The 21,922-nt window shown below is 40.7% G+C and overlaps 4 protein-coding genes across 8 annotated transcripts in view; 1 reads left to right on the top strand and 3 right to left on the bottom strand.

Annotated features, from left to right (window-relative positions):
• LOC109724692 (ubiquitin carboxyl-terminal hydrolase 14) lies at nt 1,420–9,201 on the bottom strand. Of its 2 annotated transcripts, XM_020253591.1 has the most exons (20): nt 8,865–9,199; nt 8,603–8,774; nt 7,957–8,069; nt 7,538–7,874; nt 7,334–7,428; nt 7,024–7,157; nt 6,863–6,919; nt 6,674–6,751; nt 5,887–5,941; nt 5,769–5,810; nt 4,775–4,855; nt 4,053–4,251; nt 3,916–3,973; nt 3,677–3,799; nt 3,243–3,331; nt 2,997–3,086; nt 2,700–2,873; nt 2,412–2,539; nt 2,008–2,137; nt 1,420–1,891 (listed from the first exon to the last, which is right to left on the bottom strand). In XM_020253591.1, the coding sequence occupies exons 1-20, from the start codon at nt 8,970–8,972 to the stop codon at nt 1,713–1,715; spliced, it is 2,442 nt and encodes an 813-aa protein (XP_020109180.1). In that variant the 5' UTR covers nt 8,973–9,199; the 3' UTR covers nt 1,420–1,712. The 2 variants fall into 2 exon arrangements, with proteins under 2 accessions (XP_020109180.1, XP_020109181.1); XM_020253592.1 differs by lacking the exon at nt 2,700–2,873 and having other exon boundaries at nt 8,865–9,201.
• On the bottom strand, nt 11,184–14,061 carry LOC109724691 (G-type lectin S-receptor-like serine/threonine-protein kinase At2g19130). Its single transcript, XM_020253590.1, has 2 exons — nt 13,654–14,061; nt 11,184–13,578 (listed from the first exon to the last, which is right to left on the bottom strand). The coding sequence occupies exons 1-2, from the start codon at nt 13,823–13,825 to the stop codon at nt 11,366–11,368; spliced, it is 2,385 nt and encodes a 794-aa protein (XP_020109179.1). The 5' UTR covers nt 13,826–14,061; the 3' UTR covers nt 11,184–11,365.
• On the top strand, nt 14,946–17,819 carry LOC109724695 (universal stress protein PHOS34-like). Of its 3 annotated transcripts, none has more exons than XM_020253600.1 (2): nt 14,946–15,870; nt 17,377–17,819. In XM_020253600.1, exon 1 carries the CDS (start codon nt 15,106–15,108, stop codon nt 15,844–15,846), a length of 741 nt encoding a protein of 246 aa, XP_020109189.1. In that variant the 5' UTR covers nt 14,946–15,105; the 3' UTR covers nt 15,847–15,870; nt 17,377–17,819. The 3 variants fall into 3 exon arrangements, with proteins under 3 accessions (XP_020109189.1, XP_020109188.1, XP_020109187.1); XM_020253599.1 differs by having other exon boundaries at nt 14,946–15,880; nt 17,374–17,819; XM_020253598.1 differs by having other exon boundaries at nt 14,947–15,870; nt 17,374–17,819.
• Nucleotides 18,114–21,922, bottom strand: part of LOC109724694 (zinc finger protein CONSTANS-LIKE 4-like) — a 9,894-nt gene continuing 6,085 nt past the window's right edge. Inside the window, exons 2-4 of one of the 2 annotated variants that reach the window (XM_020253597.1) lie at nt 20,695–21,422; nt 19,659–19,963; nt 18,114–18,385 (exon numbers count right to left, since the gene is read on the bottom strand). In XM_020253597.1, the coding sequence (XP_020109186.1) occupies nt 18,367–18,385; nt 19,659–19,963; nt 20,695–21,300 (930 nt within the window). In that variant the 5' untranslated portion in view covers nt 21,301–21,422 and the 3' untranslated portion in view covers nt 18,114–18,366. The remainder of the gene's footprint in view (nt 18,386–19,658; nt 19,964–20,694; nt 21,423–21,922) is intronic. The other variant, XM_020253596.1, reaches the window with a different exon arrangement.

Genomic DNA, 21,922 nt, shown 5'->3' with positions numbered 1-21,922 from the left:
TGTGCGCTCTGGAGTGGCGAACGCGGTCCATCACCCCCTTCGCATTCCTCCGCTACTTCCTCGCCTCCAACTCCGCCCCCACCTCCCATTTCCACTCCGTCGTTAGGAAACGAGCCATCGCCATCTTCGCCCGCGCCCAGAGAGGTATACCGCACGCACGCACGCACGCACGGCAACAAACAAATTAATGCATGCATATCGTACACATACACACGCGCGCGCGCACGTAATTGGCCGGTTGATGCATGGGGCCGGTCTCTTCCATTGTTTTCTTTTCTTTTCTTTTTTTTGATTTTGTTGGGAAAAGAAGTGATTGATCCCTGTAGGTGTAGGGACGAGGGTGACGGGGTACAAGCTGTCCGCCGCATCCGATCTCTTCCCTGCTCAGTTCGCCGCCTTCCGCTCCGCCGTACGCGCCTGCATCTTCCTGGATAAAGTACGGGCCGGCGATATCATTTCATACTTATACGTAATATGTATATCTTTTTTATTTTCTATATCGGTTTTAAAGTTTGGTGATGATATATATAGTTCATATTGTAATAAGAGTGCGTCTAGTGTCAATCATGCAACATGTTTTTACATCCTCTATTTTAGATTTTTAATATTAAAAGATAAGATTATAAAACTAGTGTAAAAAATTTTGACCTTTAAATAATAATACTTTAAGATGTACATTCAAAAAAGTGGATTTTGTATATAACAGTGCTCTTATGATAATTGTTTTGGTAATGGTAAGGTTACTTTGGAGGCATGCTTCGATGCATTGGAAGAGGATAAGGCGGAGCGAAACCACCATGTTGATTCATGATGAAGCACCGGTGAAGCCCGAGCTTCACCATACTGCAGTTGCAGAAGAGAAAAGTGAAAAAGAAAAAAAAAAAAACAAACGAGAAAGAATGTAGATATATTCTTTTCTTTTCTTTTTTTCATCCCAGTTTTTGAAAGAAGAAATTTTGGTAGACATGCTTGCATACTTTGGACACTGTTTCTCTTCTAATAGAAGAATCTTAATCGTGGTTGGGATTTGTGTGTGTTATTATTATTATTATTATTATTATTATTTTTTACGAAAGAGGTAGCAAGCTACTGCTCGATTTATTAAGCGGACCTCCTACAACTGGCAAGAAAAAGTAACCCTATCATTATTATTATTGTTCGCGGGAGTCGGGGGTTGAACGCCACACAGTAGTCGCGTACGTGAGCATTCTGGGTGAGTCGACACGTAATCCTATGAAAAGTGGCCTGGCCTGAGTTCCGCCCGCAATCTCTGGTTTTGCTGGGGCGGCACTCCACGCAGAATTTGAGAGCCCCACTAAAACAGTCGTAATGTGGGCCACCCCCGACCGAAAGAAAGAACCATTGAGACTTTTAAGCAATTCGAACATTACCATAACTCTATAGTAGCGATATAAAACCTGGAGCACATCATACAACAGTATGTATAGACACAACTCGATACCAAAGAGTAGCAATATATCAATCACCTGCGTGTCAGAGAACGGAAGCAAATATCAGAACAGGGAGCAACAATGGAAACAATGTTCTCAGGACCAAAAGAATGCTCTTATTGCCAACAAATGTTTTTAGTCATGCATCATGTATTAAGCTGGCTGCGAATACCCGAGCACAGGAGATTCAACTGTTCACCATGGAAGTATTTTTATAGTCCCTCTTGTGCTGCAGGCAAGATGGAAACATGTTTGGGTTTTCTAACTGTTGATCCTCTCGAAGAAGTAGAGGTAGCCCATGTCCTTTGGGGGTTTTACGGACGCCCCGACCTTGCTATCATTGAAGATTACCCATCTGCCATCTTTATAGATGTGAGCAACATAGTGACCGCATTGAGTCGAGGTGCCAATGTGGCTCACCAGTCCCATCAGCTTGTATCCTGCGGAGCGAAATAGTTCTAAATGAAGGCCTGACTAAATTTGATCTCCAACAAACTTTTTGAGGATCAAATATACTTGGAAAAAATGATAGAAGAAAAAGGTCAAAGAAACTGACTGCCACTCCCATCCGGCAATCCCGGAACATCAGCAGACTGAGCAGTGCTAGATGCAGTATCGGTATCCATTGAACTTGAAGCTTCTGGATGGCTAAATATCCAGTCTGTTGCTTTCTCGATGTTCCCACCCTATGCAATGTTAGAACAAAAAGGAAGCAGTTAACACGCACACACACTGAAAAGAGACTTTCACGGTTTTGTCAAATGATTTGACAGATATATATAAAAAAAAAAAAAAAGGAGAAATGGTGGACACCAGTAAAGGAAACAGGATCATCAAAGAGAAAAGTCAGCTAATGTTACAGCTGCTACTGAAGATTGCCTCAATTGTGCTAAGAGGATTGGAAAATAACTGACGTCCGGTTCTGTATATAAAAGGTAAATTATTAAGCCAGAATCTTACAGAAGCCTTCAATGCTTTTCGAGCAAGGTCTTCTTGAAATCCAAATGAAATTAAAGTTTCGACGCTTGCTTCATCAACAACCACTGCCTCCGAAGCCCGTGAATCATTGGATATAGGATCATCTATATCTACAATTAAAGCACAATTCATATCAAGTCCATTCACAATTTCCTTGCTATTGAAAATTTGCTTTGAAAATTTGCTATTTGGAAGCAGATAGCTTCCTTCTAAAAACTAGACACACATTGGCGAGCTTATAAAAAAATTTCTTAATACTCAATGACCAACCTGGGTCATCCATGTGAGACAACAACCAGGTCATTGCTTCCTCAACACCAGCATTTGAGGTCTTAATAGCAGCTTTCTGACAGTGGAAATAATTAAAACCCATGCTTGCAAGCTTGGATACAATATCCTCGTCTGCAGTAACATGGGTAGACTCCGCATTCTCCCCACCAGAAACTGGATAACAATTATCAGTAATTTCAAGCAACTTATCATCCCAAGTATAAGCCCAAAGAAATCAACCATGCATATTCTACTTCTCAAATTCAAATTATATCAAGCTTCAAAAACTAAGCATACCCGTCTCTGGTAGTAGTTCTTCTCCTGGTTGCAACCCTTTGCTGCGCATGTGTGATATGTCAATTATGTCAGGTACATCTATGTACACATCTGAAACAGAGAGAGTTGAGTGGTAAAGCCACATACTACAACTAGAATGACAGCATTTTCAACATAATATGGATTAATTTGAATAAGAGAAAGGAAAATTCACGTATTCTTGAATTGCGCAGAATAGGAAAGAAAATAAACAAAAAATAAAACTACCGAGCTTTTTTGGCACCCATCCTTCCTCCATCACAAACTTGCGCATGTGCAACACGAGGTAATCAGGGAATGTTGTCAAAGCAGCAGTTCTGCAAAGCCGGAAAAAATTAAGATGGAATCAGATGCAAAAGTACTCCCGAATATCATTTTCTTTAGTCCTTGCATCGAGGTATTATAAGTATAAAGAGATAACGTGAGAGGAGAAGGAACTCGGTAATGCAGTATATGGTAGCAACTTCAAAAGGCTAAAGCTTGATAGTAAATCTAGTATGTTAAGGAAATCCTACATTCGTACTGCAATGGACATACAAATGAGAAAAGTTCCTTCGATCTTTATATCGAGTGCTTCATGTAGGCAGAAGTTTATAACTGTGAGTTATATCCATGTAGCAAAAGAATATATGTAACCATGACCTTGGTATGTGCCTACTTACTTGATTGCAGTGGTCTTAGCATTTAGTGCAGTGCTGTAAAAATCAAACACCTCCTCTGGAGCAGAAAAGTTTGCTAAGCATGCTTCCAAAGGCACTCTTGGTCGCACAATTTCATCACTAGCTCTGATAGAGAAAAAAAAAAGGAGAAACTTAGAATAACATTTTTACATAATGTAATTCTAAACAGAAATGTAATGTGGTAATGGTATACAAATATATAAAAGGTCGGTGTCGTTTACATTTCCTTGCTTTCCAAGTTCATCTCAGCTTTCATCTTTTGAAATGTTTCCAGCTGTTCTGAATTTTCACAGCGAGGCATCAAAACTAAGGTTCAAAAATGAATCTAAAAGATAACGTTAACCTCAGAAAAAGTTACCTTTATTGGTGGCGGCATGTAAAGGTATATTCAAGGAAAGAATATAGTCAGATCTTCTATTGTAAGCGACCTTTCCGGAAGGACATTGGAGCCTCTCTTCAATAATGAACTTGAAACTCCGTGAAGGATCTAATTCAGGTTTTCCAGCATTTGCACGTTCAACTTGGTCAAGTAGATGTAGGAAAAACTCCAGGGCATCCTATAAAGCAATCAATATAGCTAGTTCAGAAATATCTTAAAAGTTGAATGAATGTATTTCCTATGATGAAACAACGACCTGGCGCAGAAGGATTGCAAAGTATGACTTTACAATTATATAAACTGTCAAAACAAAATTTTATGTAGTGTCAAAATCACACAAACCATTTTCTTCATTAAAATGCCATTTTCTTCATTAAAATGGCTCTTCAGTGAAGATTAACCACTACAGAGCTACGCAACCGTAAAATCCTATCATATAGCTATAAAATATACAAGAAAGCATAAAAATGGTTCTTTCTGTTTGTAGTTATGATTCTTCTCAGTGGGATTTTTGACATCTGATTTTCCTAGAAATCGATAGACTTCTAATAACAATTGTTTAATCTAGCGAGTACTCCGAGATTGGTAATAGGGATTATGAAGAAAATTGAGAGAACAAATGAATAGTCAATCCATATAGCAGTAACTACACAAGTTGACTAAACCAATTGCTTGCTTACAACTCACATAGCTGAACTAACCTGTTGCCTCATACTTAAAAATTCGGGGTGGTTAGCAGCAACAACTGCTTTAAACATGCGAGGGGGGATACCTTCCTGGTTCTGTAATGGAAAAAAATTATTCAGAAAATAAGATAATCAAACACATAATAAACCCCACAAAAAATATGAATCCAAATATATCAATTTTAATATCTACGTTTCAATTGACTAATAGATCAATAGCTTTCAGCTATAATATTTTCGGGTCATTGGACTTTCAACTTGCTGAAATCAGCTTCACTATTGTTTTGTTAAACACTTAAAACCCAAAATAATTTAGCAGACACAACAAAACCTATGACATAATGATTCAAACATAAGCATGATAAACTTGTCAAATCCCAAACAGATTATGTCCAACATATTTGTAGCTGCCATGAAGCTCTCTAAATATAAATAGCAAGTGCTTAAACTGAAGCATTGCTCTGCTGCATTCATAGTCGCAGTATTGATTGCTGTTGAGTCATGATAATAGAAAAGGCTAGAAAGTTGCGCAACTACAATCCATATAGCATCTTAGCATCATATCTCTACATTGCTAGGAGGGGTTCATTAAAAAAATGAAATATGAACTGCATTAATAGGTCAAAATTCAAGGCTGAAATTTGAAGCCAAAATCTCATTTTAGTGGGAGAGAAAATTTTGAAGTGAATTTTTATCTTCCATTTGTTGTTTGTTCAATGGAGGAGGTGTTAAATGCTGCATAATAATACCTGATCAGACATAATAGTGGCTCTATAATGATATTCTTCCATACTGAAAGAAACTGATTATTTAAAACAGCCAGATGCCAACCCGCGTTATGAACCATTTTCTAGAGTCACGAGCAAGGTGCCCGCTTTTGAATATTTTCAGTGAGGTACGTCCATGTCGAGGTTAGGTTGTTTTATTACTTTTATAAACATATTCTTTGAAGTACCAGCAATGCAGTTGCAAACTAGCAAAAGGGAACAAGAAATAAAGGAAAACTTACAGTACTTGATATTGTGGCTTTAGAATTTCCCACTTCATCCGTCTGTTTGGAAAACAGTATATCATTAATCTGCCAAAGGGGTGAGGAACAGCTGGTCACAAGAAGATTCTATGCATACCTCCTTAGCTGGTTGAGAGTATCTACCGGACAGCAACCCATGCCCAAGCTTCGTCCTAGAAAAACAGACTTCTATTAATGCATGTAGGTGAAGATGTAAACTATGCGTTAGTAAATATTTTCCAATTGTCAGCATTCAAATATTGTTCGTATGCCAATAAAAGAAAAGAAGCATCACTTTATAACACGTGAATCTAATGCAACATGCATATTCATTACCATGACAAAGATTTCTTCCACAAAAATTATTCCAAATTGACAGCAATGACTGCATATTTCCTTACAATATGAAAATTCATATAAAGGGAAAATTTGTCCAAAATTTTAATATATTAAACAAAGAAAAGGGCAACAATGTGTCTGAACAAGTACAAACTCATTTCTGATCCATTTTAGTGCCACGAACATGGAAGAAAGCACATCCATTACCCCAAAATACTTAGAAAAGACAACACCTGGAGAGAAAATCACTACTGTGCTAGAGACGACAGAACAGTATGCACTGCCTACAGAAATCCACAAACAACAATAAATTGAAAATTCAGCAAAAAGTGAAAAAAAAGCATATTCGTACATCTTTGAAAAATGCCATATACATACACATGACACCAAATAAAACAGTTTAAAATAATTATAATCTCAAATTGCATAACCTGTCGAAGTCATGACACGCATCGTAAAGTATAGTATGATTTTTTTTCTAAAAGAACGTTGATAACCTAATCAGCCTATATTTGGAACATTTAATCACTTCATAACATCTGTATGATAGCAAATTTCCAACTTACAATTGTGTATTCAATTCTAACGTTGGATCAGCAGGAGCCATCGCAAATGCTGCTTTCAAGCTCTGCTTTTCATAGTATCTGCAGTAAAGCATATGGAGGGATGGGGGTTGTAAATGGATCAGATATCAAAAGAAGTGAAGTCCAAAATTTTATCAAAAATAATCTCTCTTAATACCACATTGTACGCACCTTGAGATGAAAGAATGAGTTGTAAACATTACTTGCATTACCGACGCCATATAGCAGCTGAAGATAATGAATATAGTAAAAAGATTGCCTTATTTGTATGCTGAACATGCTACAAAGACGACGCAAATATGCCAAAACCTTTCAACCACCCTTTCTATTACCTATTTCCCAAATTGATTAATCCAGTATAGCCTGGTCCAAATAAAGGTTCCACTTCTTGTCCACTCTCCTGGATCCTATTCCAGTCAAAATTGGTGTTCTGATCAAGCTCCCTTTCAGCAGTAGTCATCTCAGTCTGCAAACAAGACATGTTAAAATAGACAAGATGATCAATTTGGTATAAGGAAGTTGTCTTTATCTCTATGCAACGAACAAGAAAGGTCCCGAAAAAATATACTAATTAATGGAAAAGAGAGAAGCCCAAAACAAAGGGAAAAAGAGATTCTACGTACTAGTAATGACTACACTAACCTTTTGCATTGATGAAAAGTCAATGCCAAAATGCGACAAGTGCTGAGCTAATAAAGGATCTTCAACACTATCATCCTCCGGATAAGAGAAAACATCTGAGCTGCCACAAAATTTGGTAAAAATTATATATCATCATAAGGAAAGCTTATTACAGCAGACGCTGAACTAACTTATTCATACTAAACAGTAGCTCAATCATGTTACCTGCAGCTTCCAAGTCAGCAGTAATAGTTCCTAATTTTACGGCAAGAGGATAGTTTGTCTCTTTGTAATGTTCAATGGCATGGTCATTGCCACCACTCCCATCCCAATTTCTCCTTCCGCAAAGGATCATTCCATCAGTCAAATTCAACCAGAGATTATCAGTTTTATTGCATTTGCTACATTTCCACCCAGAAGGAGGCACAATAACACCATTATCAATCTGTTGCAGGGTCATGGCATAAGCACTGACTTTCTTCTTCCCAGCAGTCCAAGATGCTAACTGCTCTCTGCGCTCAGCACCTTCAGCGAGTAAAATGGCATCAACTGCTAGTCTCACCTGCACAGCTTCCACAATATTCATAGTTCGATTCTAGAAAATTGCATTATAATCTGGCTTTAACATCAAAAGTAATGTATACCTTCTCTGGCAATTCAACAGAAGGAAATGGAAGAGAAACAAAGTCAGGCAGTATAACAATACTGTAAGTTTCTTCATATTCAGGTTCTTGATTGTCAAATCCTCCCTCCACACCTGTCAATCATGGAAAAAAAATTTAGAGCACTTCCACTACAATTCATATGTACATGACTATGTGTATGAGTTGGACTAAGCACCTTGCGTTAAAGTTTTTTATCTTTTTCAGAAGAATATAACTATATGAAACAATTTGCGTCCACTTTCAAATTCTATAATTCAGGGATTTCTAGACATGCCTTCAATTTTGTCCACTTTAACTATTTCAAATGATGGAGAGACGGAATTACCATATCCTTACATCTCTTTTTCCAGATGAACTGTGTGTCTTACTAATTTTAGCTCGACAACGCAAAACTGCGACTATCTCCTGTTTAGAGTGTATTGTTATCGCTTGGTCCCAATTGGTGTCTTCACTTACTTAAGCTTTAACAAGGTGATTATACATTCATAGATATAGGCAAAGAACACTAGTAAACTTTGCTAGTTTAATCAACCATCTAGAATTCGTGATAAATTGAGCTGCAACAATGACGCAAACCCTCCACAGACTCAACAATTTTACCAAAAGGGCAATCTAAGCAATGTACCGATTGCGAGGAGGGTGGGTTTCTTCAGCGGCCGGTCCTCAGGGACCGGCTTCCTACGCTGCTGGATGTGGAGGTAGACGGGGTTCCCGGTCTTCTCATAGTTCCATCCAACATACTCCTTTCCGAATGCTAGAAAAGTGAAGAGGTCGACGAATAGGCCTCCCTCCGACCTCTGAGCACAATCGAAGGGGATCTAAGATCAGATTCGAGTAGAAGGAAGAAGAAGAGATCGGAGAGACACTGCAGACGAAGGGAATCGTACCGGAGAGTCGAAGGAGATGCAACACTCCTGCTTGTAGATGCGGTTGGTGGGCTCGGGGATGCGGACCTTGGAGAGGTGGGAGCGGAGGAGCTCCATTGGAGAGGTCATCGGGCTATTCTAGGGTTTCGGAGGAGGAGGGGAGGAGGGCGAAGAAGAGAGGGAGAGGGGGTCGGATGGAGAGGAATCGTACTAGGGTTTTTGGTTTTGCTGGAGAAGTGTGAAGAAGAAGGGGGGCGTCGGGTTCGTTCCGTGCGGGGTGAGGCGACGTCTTCTTTGCGGCGAAAGATCAACTCCTTTTTATAGAAGTCCTCGGAGCTCCCAGTTTGGTGCTTTATAATGGAGGACTCTTTCCGACGAGTTTGCCGTAAAACTCTGTACATCTTAATTCCAAAAAAAAAAAGTATTGGTTTTTAATTTTTTAATAAAAATTTTACTTTATTATTCTTTTATTAGCGTATATTTATTTTACGGTAAATATAAAATAACATATCTATCTTTTACCACAAATATTTATTTTTATTATTTAATTTAACGTAAATTAAATTTGCTTGTAACTTTATAATGCCGTAAATTATTTTGCTCGTATAATATTATAAAATTATAATCAATTAAAAAAATAAAAATTAAATATTTTAGATTTTTATCAAATAATAAAAAATAGTTACACTTTCAAGTCAACAACTTTTTATCAAATAACAATAAAAAAAAATAAAATTTTACAAATTTTAATTTAACTAAAAGTTAATTTCAACATGAAAAGCACTTTATGTGCACCGAAACAGGCCCATAACCGGAGAGCTTCCAATGGGCCTTTTTTTTTTTTGAGTAAAAAGGCTTCTTAAAAATAAAATTAACCAAACAGTTTATAAGATAATATAATTTTTTTTAACCCATTTTGCAACAAAGTCTATTTTAGTTTGTTTGTTTTACAATCTGATTCATATATATATATATATATATATATATATATATAGAGAGAGAGAGAGAGAGAGAGAGAGAGAGAGAGAGGAGAGGGGGCGGAGGGAGAGAGAGTTGAGCTGGAATATTATTAATAGTATTTGGGCTCTTTTACTATCGATTTTTTAGTCATTAGATTTACACATTAGGTTATACTATTCAACGGCAACTTGCTCAACCCTGAAAGAACCGCTACTATATAGAGAGAGAGAGAGAGAGTGAGGCTGATATGCTTTTGGAAACACATAGCTTTCTGTGCTTCTAAATCGTTTTCGATGTTGGGATTTTTAAATAGACAATTAAGTCCGTTAGACTTGATCTAGATATTTGAAATATATAGAAAATAAATTTCGTGATTTTTCGATATCATTTGCCTAGTAACCGAACGGGCTCAAAATTAATGACTAAAAATAAAAATCTTACAAATTTTGATGATATGACATTAAAATTTTAGATCAAAAATATTAATTTTGTTTTATATAGTGTAAAAATTTTTCATCAAAATTTCACATAATTTAAATATTTTCACACTGTTAAACTTGCAAACGTCTCACCATAACCATTAAAATTATTGATTTTGAGTCCGTTTGATCACTAAGCAAGTGATATCGAAGAATCATAAAATTTATTTTTTAGGTACTTTAAATATTCTAGATCAAATCTAACAGAGTTGATCGTCGTTTTGAAAATTTCAATATTGGAAACGAAAGCACATTGAAAATGACGTAGGCAGGATGATTAGCCAAAAATTGATGGATAAATTTAATATTTTGAGTTCAATGAGATAAGCTATCTGCTTGATATGTCTTGCTAGCTTGGTTTCTATCGTGCCGTATCTTGGAGAAAGCTGATGCATTACTGTACAGAGGCCATCATTTTCAAGGTAGAATTTGGACATATTATCTGTTTTCAACCAAGCAAATAGGACGAAGGCTGCTAAAACAGAAGGCCAGGGACAAGTACAACCAAATTTAGGAATCTTCATTTAATCACCAAGGCCTAATTCTGTGTATGCTGTTAGTAGATTGTACCAACCACCAACTACATTAACTTCAATTATGACTGGGTAGGTAGCTCAAGATATTTTTCTGCAGAATTAGTGTGTATCTATTAGAGGCCATATCCTTCTAAAGGTGATGAACAGAACTATGCCGCCCACACATTCATATGGTTGTTTTTCACGCGGCGATTCACTCCTTTTTAATATATTGATACGATCGTTTAAGTTTTTGAATGTTTATATCTTTGGAAAGACCTTATAAGTCTGCAAAGAAGTATGTTCGATGCTTCTACAGAGTATGAATGGTGCAAGACCACTGATATCAATGAATCACATTAGATCTGGACAGAGACAAGTAGATGTTGATCAAAATTACAACACAAAATGACAGTTCTCAAGCTGATTAGCAAGGAAATGATAATTTCCCTTTATGCCGCATACAGTACACACTATAACAGAGTGCGATTACAAGCTACATTCAGCTTCTAAACATGTAGCTTAATTATTCAACTAAAGACAACAGAAAGACAATAAAATTCAGATTCTATCCCTTTGAGCTTGCTGAAGAAGTGCTTTCAGGTTGGGTTGGATTACTTTGCAGCGAGGAAAGCTCTGAGAAGAAACCCATGCTCCCTGGCTTCTCTGCAAGAAGCTGAAGAGACCTCGGAATAGGCGGAAATCCAACTTCGACTACGCCCTCCAGAATCTGAACAACCTGCCCCATCGACGGCCGGTATATCTCGCTATCCTGGATGCACCAACAAGCAGCTCTACAAGCACGATCGAGCTCGTCGAACTCAGCCTCACCCTTCAATCTATCATCCAACAAGCTGACAACATCCCCTTCGTTAACTTTCCTCACAGCTTCTAAAGGGAAATAGCTGGCACTTCCATCTTCTGAATTAACAACATTTCTTCTTCCGGATATTATTTCAAGAAGCACCATTCCGTAGCTATAAACATCGGCTTTTGCGGTAATGGCCACTCCTGAAATCCACTCGGGCGCGAGATAGCCAATGGTTCCTCGCACTGTGGTGAGAACCCTACTGAAATCCCTCCCTAGAAGCTTTGCAAGGCCGAAATCTGCGACTTTAGGAACAAACAAATCATCCAAGAGAATGTTCTCTGGCTTGATGTCACAGTGTATTATGCAGTCTCTACACTTCTCATGAAGGTAAGCCAATCCTTTTGCAGCTCCAAGGGCAATTTGGTACCTTGTTTTCCAATCTAGTACGGTACCCACCGAGTTTCTTCGGAAAAGCTGCGTATCTAAAGATCCCTTTGGCATGTATTCATAAACGAGCAGCCTATTGTCGCCTTCGGAGCAGAACCCATGAAGGCGAACCAGATTCACGTGCTGAATTGTGCCGATCGTACTCACTTCGTTCCGGAACTGCTTCTCCCCTATACGAAGAAGACCTTCAAATCTCTTTACCGCTATGGCGGTGGAGTCAGGCAGTGTTCCTTTGGCTACGGAACCAAAGCTTCCTCCCCCTAACTTCTCGGAGAAGTTCTTGGTCATTCTCTTCAAGTCATTGTATGTAAATGCGATTAGATTACCCTCTGCCGATTTCGTAACTGTGATCTTGTGCCTCCTATTGTACAGCCAACCAAGGGATGATACAAGTGCTATGCAAGCTAAAATGCCGAGAACTGAGCCAAGCAGTACTCTGATTGTCTTTCCTTTCTTGGTTCCAGAATTCGGGAGCTCCGAAGAAGCTAACCGGAGGTAGAGAGTCTCTCCGCTCGAATTTTGCTGCAAATCAAGCAAACCTCCGTACCAAACATTACACCCCCCACTGTAAGAGTAAGCAGTGCACACGCAATTCTTCAAGCAAGCTAACTCACAATCTTCAATGCTACCAACTGCCAAAGAATGTGGGTTCGCAGGTAAGCTCACATCGGACATCAGAAAGAACTTATCTTTCTTCTCACTTCCCGATAAACTAGTGCTATTGCTACTGCACTGCAATGAAGTGTTTCTCTTACATCCACGGCTCCAATCTCTTAATGCCCAGTCACTCGGAGAAGCCTCGCTGAAGCCCTTCATGCAGCTGCAGTAGGGGAAGCTGTTCTCATCACACCTTCCAAAGGGCCCGCAGAGAGCGTAGACATCGCATTGCTGTTTTGGTTGGGACCAAAACAAGATCCACTCCTGGGCATTTTCCATCCAAGTTAGCTCCTTTATTTGGCCCGAGAGGTCCAAAACAAGCCTGGAGATGAGCTTGTCATCTTGAAGAGAATAGGTGAAGTAGCTCTCATTTGCATTGTTTACATACTCAAAGTTGTAGATATAATGTGGGGTCATCTCAGGGACTGCAGCAAATATCTCGCCATTCCACTCCCCGCTCGTCCAAAATGGTTTAGTGCGGTTCCAGAAGATAAAATATTGGCTAGTCCCGTTTGGGTCAGTCTCAAGGGAGAAGATCCCCGGAGCAGGGTCCTCGGAGTTCCTCCATGAGGTCAACCTCTGCCTCTCCCCTGTCACCTTGTTCCTCCCAAGCTTGCCCCCGGGGAGCCACGTGTCACTCGGATGGTCAATGCTCTGCCAATAAACCTTAGACGGCTCGGACCCGTCTCTCAGAATCAGGTTCCCAGTGTCCAGGATCTCAGCAACGGTGGCGTAGTTAGAGGTCGCAGAGGTTATGTTAGTGGACCAAATATGGGTTTTGAACTGGTTTGTGAGGATGAGATTGCCTTCTTTGGATATTTTTAGCTCGGAGGAGCTGGGATCAGAGATGGGCGCCTCTCTGTTTGCTACCCAAACGGATGTGAACTGAGAGATCTTATAGTACCAGATACCGAGATAGAAGTTTGGAGAGGAGTTGTTACCTAGATGGAAGAACCCCAGCGCAAAGTTGCCACCTTTGGAGACTATGGTTTGGGCTCCGGAGAGAGAGCTGTTGAAGGAGATGGAGTCGGATGATATTGCAGAGGAGAGAACGGAGCGCTCGAGCGAGTGGAAAATGGAGAAAAGGAGGAGAAAGGAAAGCGAAGAAGCCATGGCTACAAGTGAAAAGCTCTTACAGAGAGACGGAGAGAGATATAAAGATGGTGGGTGAGAGAGAAGGAAGTGGAGAAAGTGAGGAGGTTGATGGGCTCCTTAAATGCCATGTTCTCCTTTCACTCTTGCCGTGGGCGGTGCGGTAGCCTCGCTCAGACCATTCTATAAAAAGTAGGATGATACATTCTTACTGTTTTAGAATTTGAAACTGTTTATGACACCGGCCGTTACTAGCGCAAGTGTCAAAAATCTTAATGGTTGATATTCGAAATTTTAAATTTAAATTTAAATTTATTTATATTTTTAATTAAATTTATTTTTAAATAAAATAAGTAAAGCGAATGACATGTTTCCTTGATGCACCAGCAATCTGCTCTTCTACATCACTCTAGTCCTTGTCATGAGCTTCAAGTCCTCCACCATCTGCACGGGCTCTTGGGTTTGCAACCCCTATTAATGAAGAGAATAAAATTAGGACCTGTTTTTCAAAAATAACACTGCCCAACATTTTCATTATGAGCTTAGTATCAGTACATAAACAATTATATAATATAGTAGGACCAAATTATCAATTGGATATAGAAGTAGAAAAGCCCAATGCATGTCCAGCCATTCTTAGAGTTCTAAATAAGGCCTCGTTTGGCACAACACAGCAGTCGACAATTGAACTGCAGTGCAGTATGTTATGGAAAAGCGCCGAGCGCGTAGAAAATTTACAGTATCACACTTGCATTATATCATCAGTAATAAGTGAATTATATCTCTTTCTTAAGAGAAAAGTACAATAATTTTTTTTTATTAACTATGGAATCCAAAAGAGACAATGTTATTACTTGGGGATGCTACATCAGCAATATAGCTGATGCATTCTAAAATTTTTCCCAAGCGCGGCGCTTCTACGCGAAGCGGGCCGGCCAAAAATCTGGGTAACTGTGGGGCAGTGAAGTGAAGGCGCGTTACATAATTACATTACACGGGCCCTAAAACAAAACATAAAAGTGGAGAGGCCTAATAGTGGCCCAAAGAAATGGGCCCGATGAGCCCAAAAAGAGGCGAAAATTTCTCTGTGATCTCGACACCTGTTGTTATAACGATTCGGACGTGTGTATACTTTACTTTTACATAACGTCTCCGTTCGACTTGGTCTCCATCCCAAAACATTCCTCGCGTCTCTCTTTCTCTCTCTCAATGCCTTATTAACTCCTCCTCCTTTCTCTCTCGCGCTCCTTTTTAGCTAACAAATACCCGGACGAGTAGTAAACCCTAGGAGCCCTAGCGCCATGGATCCCAACCAAGCTTCCCCGGGCCGTGACCGCCGCATTCCGTCGCCGATGTCCGCCGCGCAGGCGATCCAGCCCTCCTCCCCGCGCCTATTCTTCTCCGCCGCGGCGGCGGCGAGCCCCGGCGGCGGCGGCGGCGCCTCCCACCGCCGCATCGCGATCGCCGTGGATCTGAGCGACGAGAGCGCCTACGCCATTCGCTGGGCGGTCCGCAACTACCTCCGACCCGGCGACGCCGTCGTCCTCCTCCATGTCCGCCCCACCTCCGTCCTCTACGGCGCCGACTGGGGCGCGATCGACCCCTCGGCGGCGGAGGACGGCGACTCCGAGGAGTCGAAGCGGAAGCTTGAGGACGAGTTCGACGCGTTCACGGCGAGCAAGGCGCAGGAGGTGGCGCAGCCGTTGGTGGAGGCGCGGATCCCCTTCAAGATCCACATCGTGAAGGATCACGACATGAAGGAGAGGCTCTGCATCGAGGTGGAGAGGTTGGGGATCGGCGCCGTCATCATGGGAAGCAGGGGCTTCGGCGCTGCCAGGAGCAGCAGCAAGGCCGGCCTTGGGAGCGTCAGCGATTACTGCGTGCACCATTGCGCTTGCCCCGTCGTCGTTGTTCGCTTCCCCGACGACGGCTCCGGTGCCGGATCGGGAGCCGAGGATCCTAACAAACAGGATGGCCCCGATCGGACGGGCGGGGCAGAGGAGAAGCCGGAGCTCCATCCACTCCCTCAGCGGCAGCATTAATGCTGAGCTTTGCTTTTCTCCGACGTAAGGAAATGTGATATTTCTTACCTTCAACTTAGTTGCAAATTCTTCATGGTTTGGTAGAATTGAAGGACATTTGTCCACTAGATCATCCGTTATTTATATTGTTGTAGTTGTTAATGCGGTAGTTTTCATTTGCTGATTAAACAAGACAATACATCAAAATTCACTGATCAATGATGAGCAAATAAAGGGTTGATAATATTGAAAGAAGCATGGGGGGGAACGTCTACAGAGGAAACTAGATGATGATGAAATTTCAAGGTGCAAGCGGATGAAATGATGATTCGTGCCTGCCCTGATGTTTAAGGTGGTGCACATTCATAAGATCAACGGAAAAGACGGAATGACCTAAATTTACATAAGAAATCGTCTGAGAGGGTTTTAAAAACCCGCAATATTACCTTTGTTCAGCAGTATATCTAGTGCAGTTTTATATGGTGGTTGTTGGTCGGATGGAATTTATTTTGAGCATTTGGGAAGGGAATGACACTATTAAACCTCTGCCATGGGCTAATGACCTACTGACCTGCTTTCCTTCCTACTATCAATTAAATTGCATTTATCTTCTTTTAGATATGCTCATATAAATTGGTTCTGAATTCTCAATTATGAAGCATCTCTTCTTTCTAGAAGGTGCTTGCTATTTGTCTCGTCTGGCATGGTCCATATAGTTCTTCTAATGCTTACATAATTGTTACCTTACTAATTTGATCAGTTTGATCATTCTTTTAGCGAGTTGATTGTTCTATAAGCACAACCATTTCATATATTTGATTCCAAATAATGTTATTGGGCCCAATAATTTCATGTTTTTTCAGATATGAAGATGCTTTGTCTTGCAGTTCCATCGAGCCCATTGTTAGTGTATGCTTACCTAAATTTTAGAAGTACTATCTGTTTGTCGTACTTTCAAAGGCACAGTCATCTAACTGTACTGTATATATATTCAAACAACTAGGACCTCTTATCATGAAGATTAGATATCTTGGTTATCTTATCAAATGCATGTATGGGTGAACATATTTCTTTGTGCAGCACAATGTAGACCAAGATCTAGGAACAGGATGGCATTGTACATTGTAATTTTTTTTTTCCCGTTCTTTGTTATAGTTTTCCAATCAGATTTGTAGTATATAAGAAGGAATGCCACTTTACAAATTACTGCAATGTGCCTTCTATACTCTTTCTACATAAAACCATAACATGGTGAAGAATAAGGTTATGGTAGTTGCACGACCACACTTGTCTTATGACGAAATCGTCTTCTCAGGGAATCTTATCACACAGAGAGTCATCCGGTCCTTGAAAAATTTCCTGAACCCTCTCTCGATCATTCTGTTTGCTGTCCCTCTTCTCTTAATAAACATAGATGGTTTGGTTTTGTATCTTCCTTGGCCTTGTTGCCAGAACAGTTGTTGATTATTGCTGGAGAATTTTAATGCCGCTCAGAGTTAGAAATGCTCGAATTTGTTGATATCTAACGTTTGTTTTCCGTTTATGTAGTAGTGAAAACAAGCTCAATCGTGGCAGTTAAAGCTGGCGCTTTGCGATGTGATCAACATTGGAAATTCTGAGCAGAATGAGTTCTTGTGGACCTCTCCCTCAGAATGGACGACATACTCGTGTATGGTGGTGTTCTAGTTTTTTCATTCTTTCACCGTGTAGGAGTTTTGCTGTTTCAATTTCTTTCTTGGACGCTTGTTTCGGGCGTATTCTCTAAACTCTTTGAGTGTTGGCTTTCCGTGATGTAACCTGTTTGATATATTTGAATGCATTGGTTCCTACTGTTAATTGTAGAATCAGGAGATGCAGCGATAAAAGGTGGTTTAAGTAATATTTGGAAATCAGGGAAGCTCCTGAAAGATGCATGGAACTGCTGCTTTGGAGTTTTATTTTATTAATAATGTTGGAGTTTCAACTTTCATAATAAATAATTGCAAGTTTCAGCCTGGTATTTAGTTAGTACCATGTATCTTTGGCTATTTTTGATCTGTAGTTAGGACACTGCTGTATTGGATTATGCAAATAAAGTACTCTGTTAAGTATTGCTTGTATGAACAAATTTCAAATGCTCATTGCCACTCCATACGTTTAGTTTAACATCAATCATTTGATCAATTGACCTCTAGACCTGATTGATGGTACTTTCGACCATGAGAGGTTGATTTAAAAAAGAAAAAAAAAATCTAGTTTCTTTGTTGTTATTTTACACAGCAGAAGCAAAAGGGCGAGCGGGCAGGGAGAGAAAAAGGAGAACGCAGCGATCAACCGAAAAATCCATTCCATCAAAGATGGGTATACAATCACAAGCAATGCCTACCAAGCAATAGTTTCCAAGCAATTTAAACAAAAAGATCAATCCCAAGAGGGAGTTTTTGATCTGCATCCGATGCTGTTATGTGCACATACAACTCCCACACGGAATCAATTAACTGGACTCATCCACCATGACAAATGTTGAGTTAGGACTAATCATTCTGTAGTTTCGGTGTCTGCTTAGGTTGCTTGAACAAAGCTGCACCACAGATAATTTTGTGTCAGACACTGATAAAATTTCGATCTTACAATATAATAAAATGGAAGATACGCAATTTAACAATTACGAAAATTTTGAAACGAATTTCATTCTAATTCTGCTTATCGTACAAAGTAAAGATCATATCAATAACCAAATGCAAGATGCTGAGAACCTTCTAAATCCTACTGACTTTCGACCCATGCAAGAGAACATTAGCAATGCGACGAGCTTCTATCATAACAATGAGATGCACAGTAGACAAAAGCAATCATCTGAATATTAGAAGACCTTTGTCATCACTATGAGGTTGGGAGCTCGATCCCCTGCATTCGTGTTTAAAAAAATTGCTGTGGAGAGTATATTTATATATATCACTAGTCCAACGAGGGTTATTCGAGTGGGGCCTATAGAGTTAGTTTAAAAAAAAGACAAAATTCTTCTGTATCATGCTAATGCATATATTTTAAAAATTTAACAAAGTTCTTCTCTGTATCATGCAAATGCGTAATTGAAATAATACCTAATACAGCATTAGTACCGCACAATTAAATGAATTACCAATTGGTCCAACCAAGCTCCTGTCGCGAAAACCTCTTACGAAAGGAAAAAGGACAGAATTTTAGGTGTGGATGTATATGTGGCTATCAAAACCACCAACAAGTCATACTAGTACGGCCATGATCTTCTAGCGTTCCACCAAGCCCATCCGATTTTGGCCTAGAGTGTGCCGAGTGTAGCTGTGACACCGACACGCGGGGCTACAGCATCACGAATGGCGATACATCAACGAGGTTCTACTGAAAAACTAGTTGCCACGCTGCCGTGGACAGATTTGCTCCAACTGAGTCTTCCAAATCGATGATGCGTCGTGTGTAACATTTTTACCGCACCAAGTTACTTCCCCTCTCTTTTGTTTTCGATTCTAATTCTAATCTAATAATATTTGGCTCTCGACAAACCTTCAATCGCGACAGGTGCGATGTCACATCCACCAAACCACACCACGCAGTTCCAATTCCTTCCCCACGCACGCATGCACTGCCTCTACTCGTCAACCACAAGAGACGGAGTGTTTTTTTTTTTTCTTTTTTTTTTAATTTATCTTCTAATAAGAGTATTAAAAAAAAAATCATAAATCATATATACATATATATATATATAGTGATTAGCCATGACTGATAAATTTATTAATTATTATTCACCGATGATGAGTGTTTATTGATTTTGATATATACTAAATTTCCTAAAGAAGAGGTTATTTTGGACTCACTCAATTGTTGCGATGGTGGCTCGGCTCGGGCCGCATGGCTCACCGGCCGTTGTTGGCTGGGATCTCCGGGTTGAGCCGGTCGGTTGAGCCGGATCCAACCTGACTAGATGGCCCGGTAATCTCCTCCGATCCTTGGGAAGCCGAAAGCCGGCACTGTTACTGCCGCCGCCGCCGCCGCCGCCGCCGCCGCGGCCGGATGTGGCCTCGTCGTCGTCATCGTCAGCAGCAGAGGCGCGACCAGAGAGCGGCGGCGGCTGAGCTGATTGGAACCGGCTCAGCTGCAACGACGAAGAGGGAAGGTCATCCTGTAACGACGCGACACCACACCCAGCTAAGTCAGATCGCATTAGTTAGATTACATCACAAATAATTGGCTGAGAAAAAGCAGCAAATTCAGGCCAGGAATATATATATATATATATATAATATATATAGCAACTACAACAAAACTATCGCAGCTTTTTACACTGTTCATAAACCGAGGGACCTAGCACAAGTGGGAAAAGTAGTTTGATGATGGTTGAAATTCGAAGTTTCAAATTCAAATCCTAATTGATTCGTATTCTAAAAACCGTAGATTATATAATATAACTATTATATTAAATTAAATTATGTGGTAGTTCCCTTTTGAATGGTAACTTCAGCAATTAAAAATTTGGGGGAAAAATATTACAAGAAGAGAAAAATCTGAGCAGAAAAAGAAAAACAGACATTTTTTTTAAAAAAAGAAAATAGAAAATAAAGTCGAGTAATTTTCCTTTTCAGTTCCACTTGAAATTGGGAAGAAAAAAAAAAGAAGTCGAATAAAATAGTCCAGGGAAATATTAAGTACTGATTTAGTTCTCCAATGAAGCAATTTGATTCCAAAAACACTCAAAATTGAAGAAATGTATACGATCTTCAAAAAATTTTCCCCTGCTAGTTTCCAATAAATCCCCAGATTCACATCTCCTTACGATATTTTCTTCTATACTTAACAAACACAAAAATCTTAAAACGGAGAGGAAAGGAAGAGGAAGAGGAAGAGGATGAGAACCTGGGGGTGGGAGACGAGATCGGCATTATCGCGCATCCTTTTCAACGAAGATCCACTTCCTCCGCCGCTCCCGGCCCCGATCTCGGCCCTACTCGACTCCTCCGCCTCCTCCTCCTCCTCCTCGCTACTCGACGAGCTCGTCGTCGTCGTCGTCGGCGGCGGCGGCGGCGACCACGGCACCACCTGGTTGTCCCCCTCCTCCTCCTCCGCCGAATCCTCCGAGTCCTCTCCGTCCCCATCGTCTTCGTCGTCGTCCTGCTCCTCCTCCCCCTCCTCCGCTTCGGACTCGGATCGTCCCCCCGCTTCTCCTCCGCGGCGGAGATCATCGGCGGGGGATTGGGAGTGGGAGTGGGGGGAGCAGCGGTGGCAGAGGGAGACGGAAGGGCCGAGGCGGGAGCCGGAGGCGCGCCAGGGGGTGGGGGACTGGCACGTGCGGCAGAGGAGGGCGCGCGTGTGGCGCGCCACCAGGAAATTGGCGCCGTGCACCCGCGCGTCGCATTCCCAGCACAGCATCGCCTCGTCCGACTCGCAGTACATCCGCGCCGTCCCCGGGCACAGCTCGCACCCCTTCCCCTTCCCCTTCTCCTTCTCCCTCCCCCGATCCATCCCCAAACCCTATTTTTTCTACCAAACGAATCGGGTCAATCGATCGATCGACCTCTCTTTTCTCCTTTCTCCTTTTTTTCTTTTTTTTTCTTTTTTTTCTCTCCTCTCCTCTTTTTGGGTTTGCTAGGTCCAGTGTTGATGCACCAGATGTGGTCAGTGGCAATGGCCATGAGGTAATAATAATGCTAAGTTTTTTACTCTCTTTTTTTTTTTTTCGCCCCTTGAAAAAGAACATTCAGAAGCTTCATTTACTTCTCATACATAAACTTGTGAGGGAAATCATAAGATCTTCTTTCTTGCTGCTTCTACATATTGAGGAGAGCAATAAAGATGTGGGTCAAATAAGAAGGTTGGTGTGGGAGTGGGATAGCAATAAATGGTGTTCGTTTCATTTAACACTGGAAAGAAAAAGGACATACACATGTTTCTTTCTCTTGCGCAATCTCAGTAGTGATCTTTTTACACTTTCACATTAAAAATTTCACCTTCCACACGAAAAAGGAGAGGGTGGGATCATAAGAGCATGCATTGAATGAACTCAATGCATTCAAATAGATAGCTAGTGGAGGAAGCCATCATGATCATTATTGTCTCTCTTTGCATCTACTGCTTCTCCTTCAAG

This window comes from Ananas comosus, linkage group 19 (assembly GCF_001540865.1).
Source record: "Ananas comosus cultivar F153 linkage group 19, ASM154086v1, whole genome shotgun sequence".
NCBI lineage: Eukaryota > Viridiplantae > Streptophyta > Magnoliopsida > Poales > Bromeliaceae > Ananas > Ananas comosus.
This window is presented reverse-complemented; position numbering and strand designations above follow the sequence as displayed.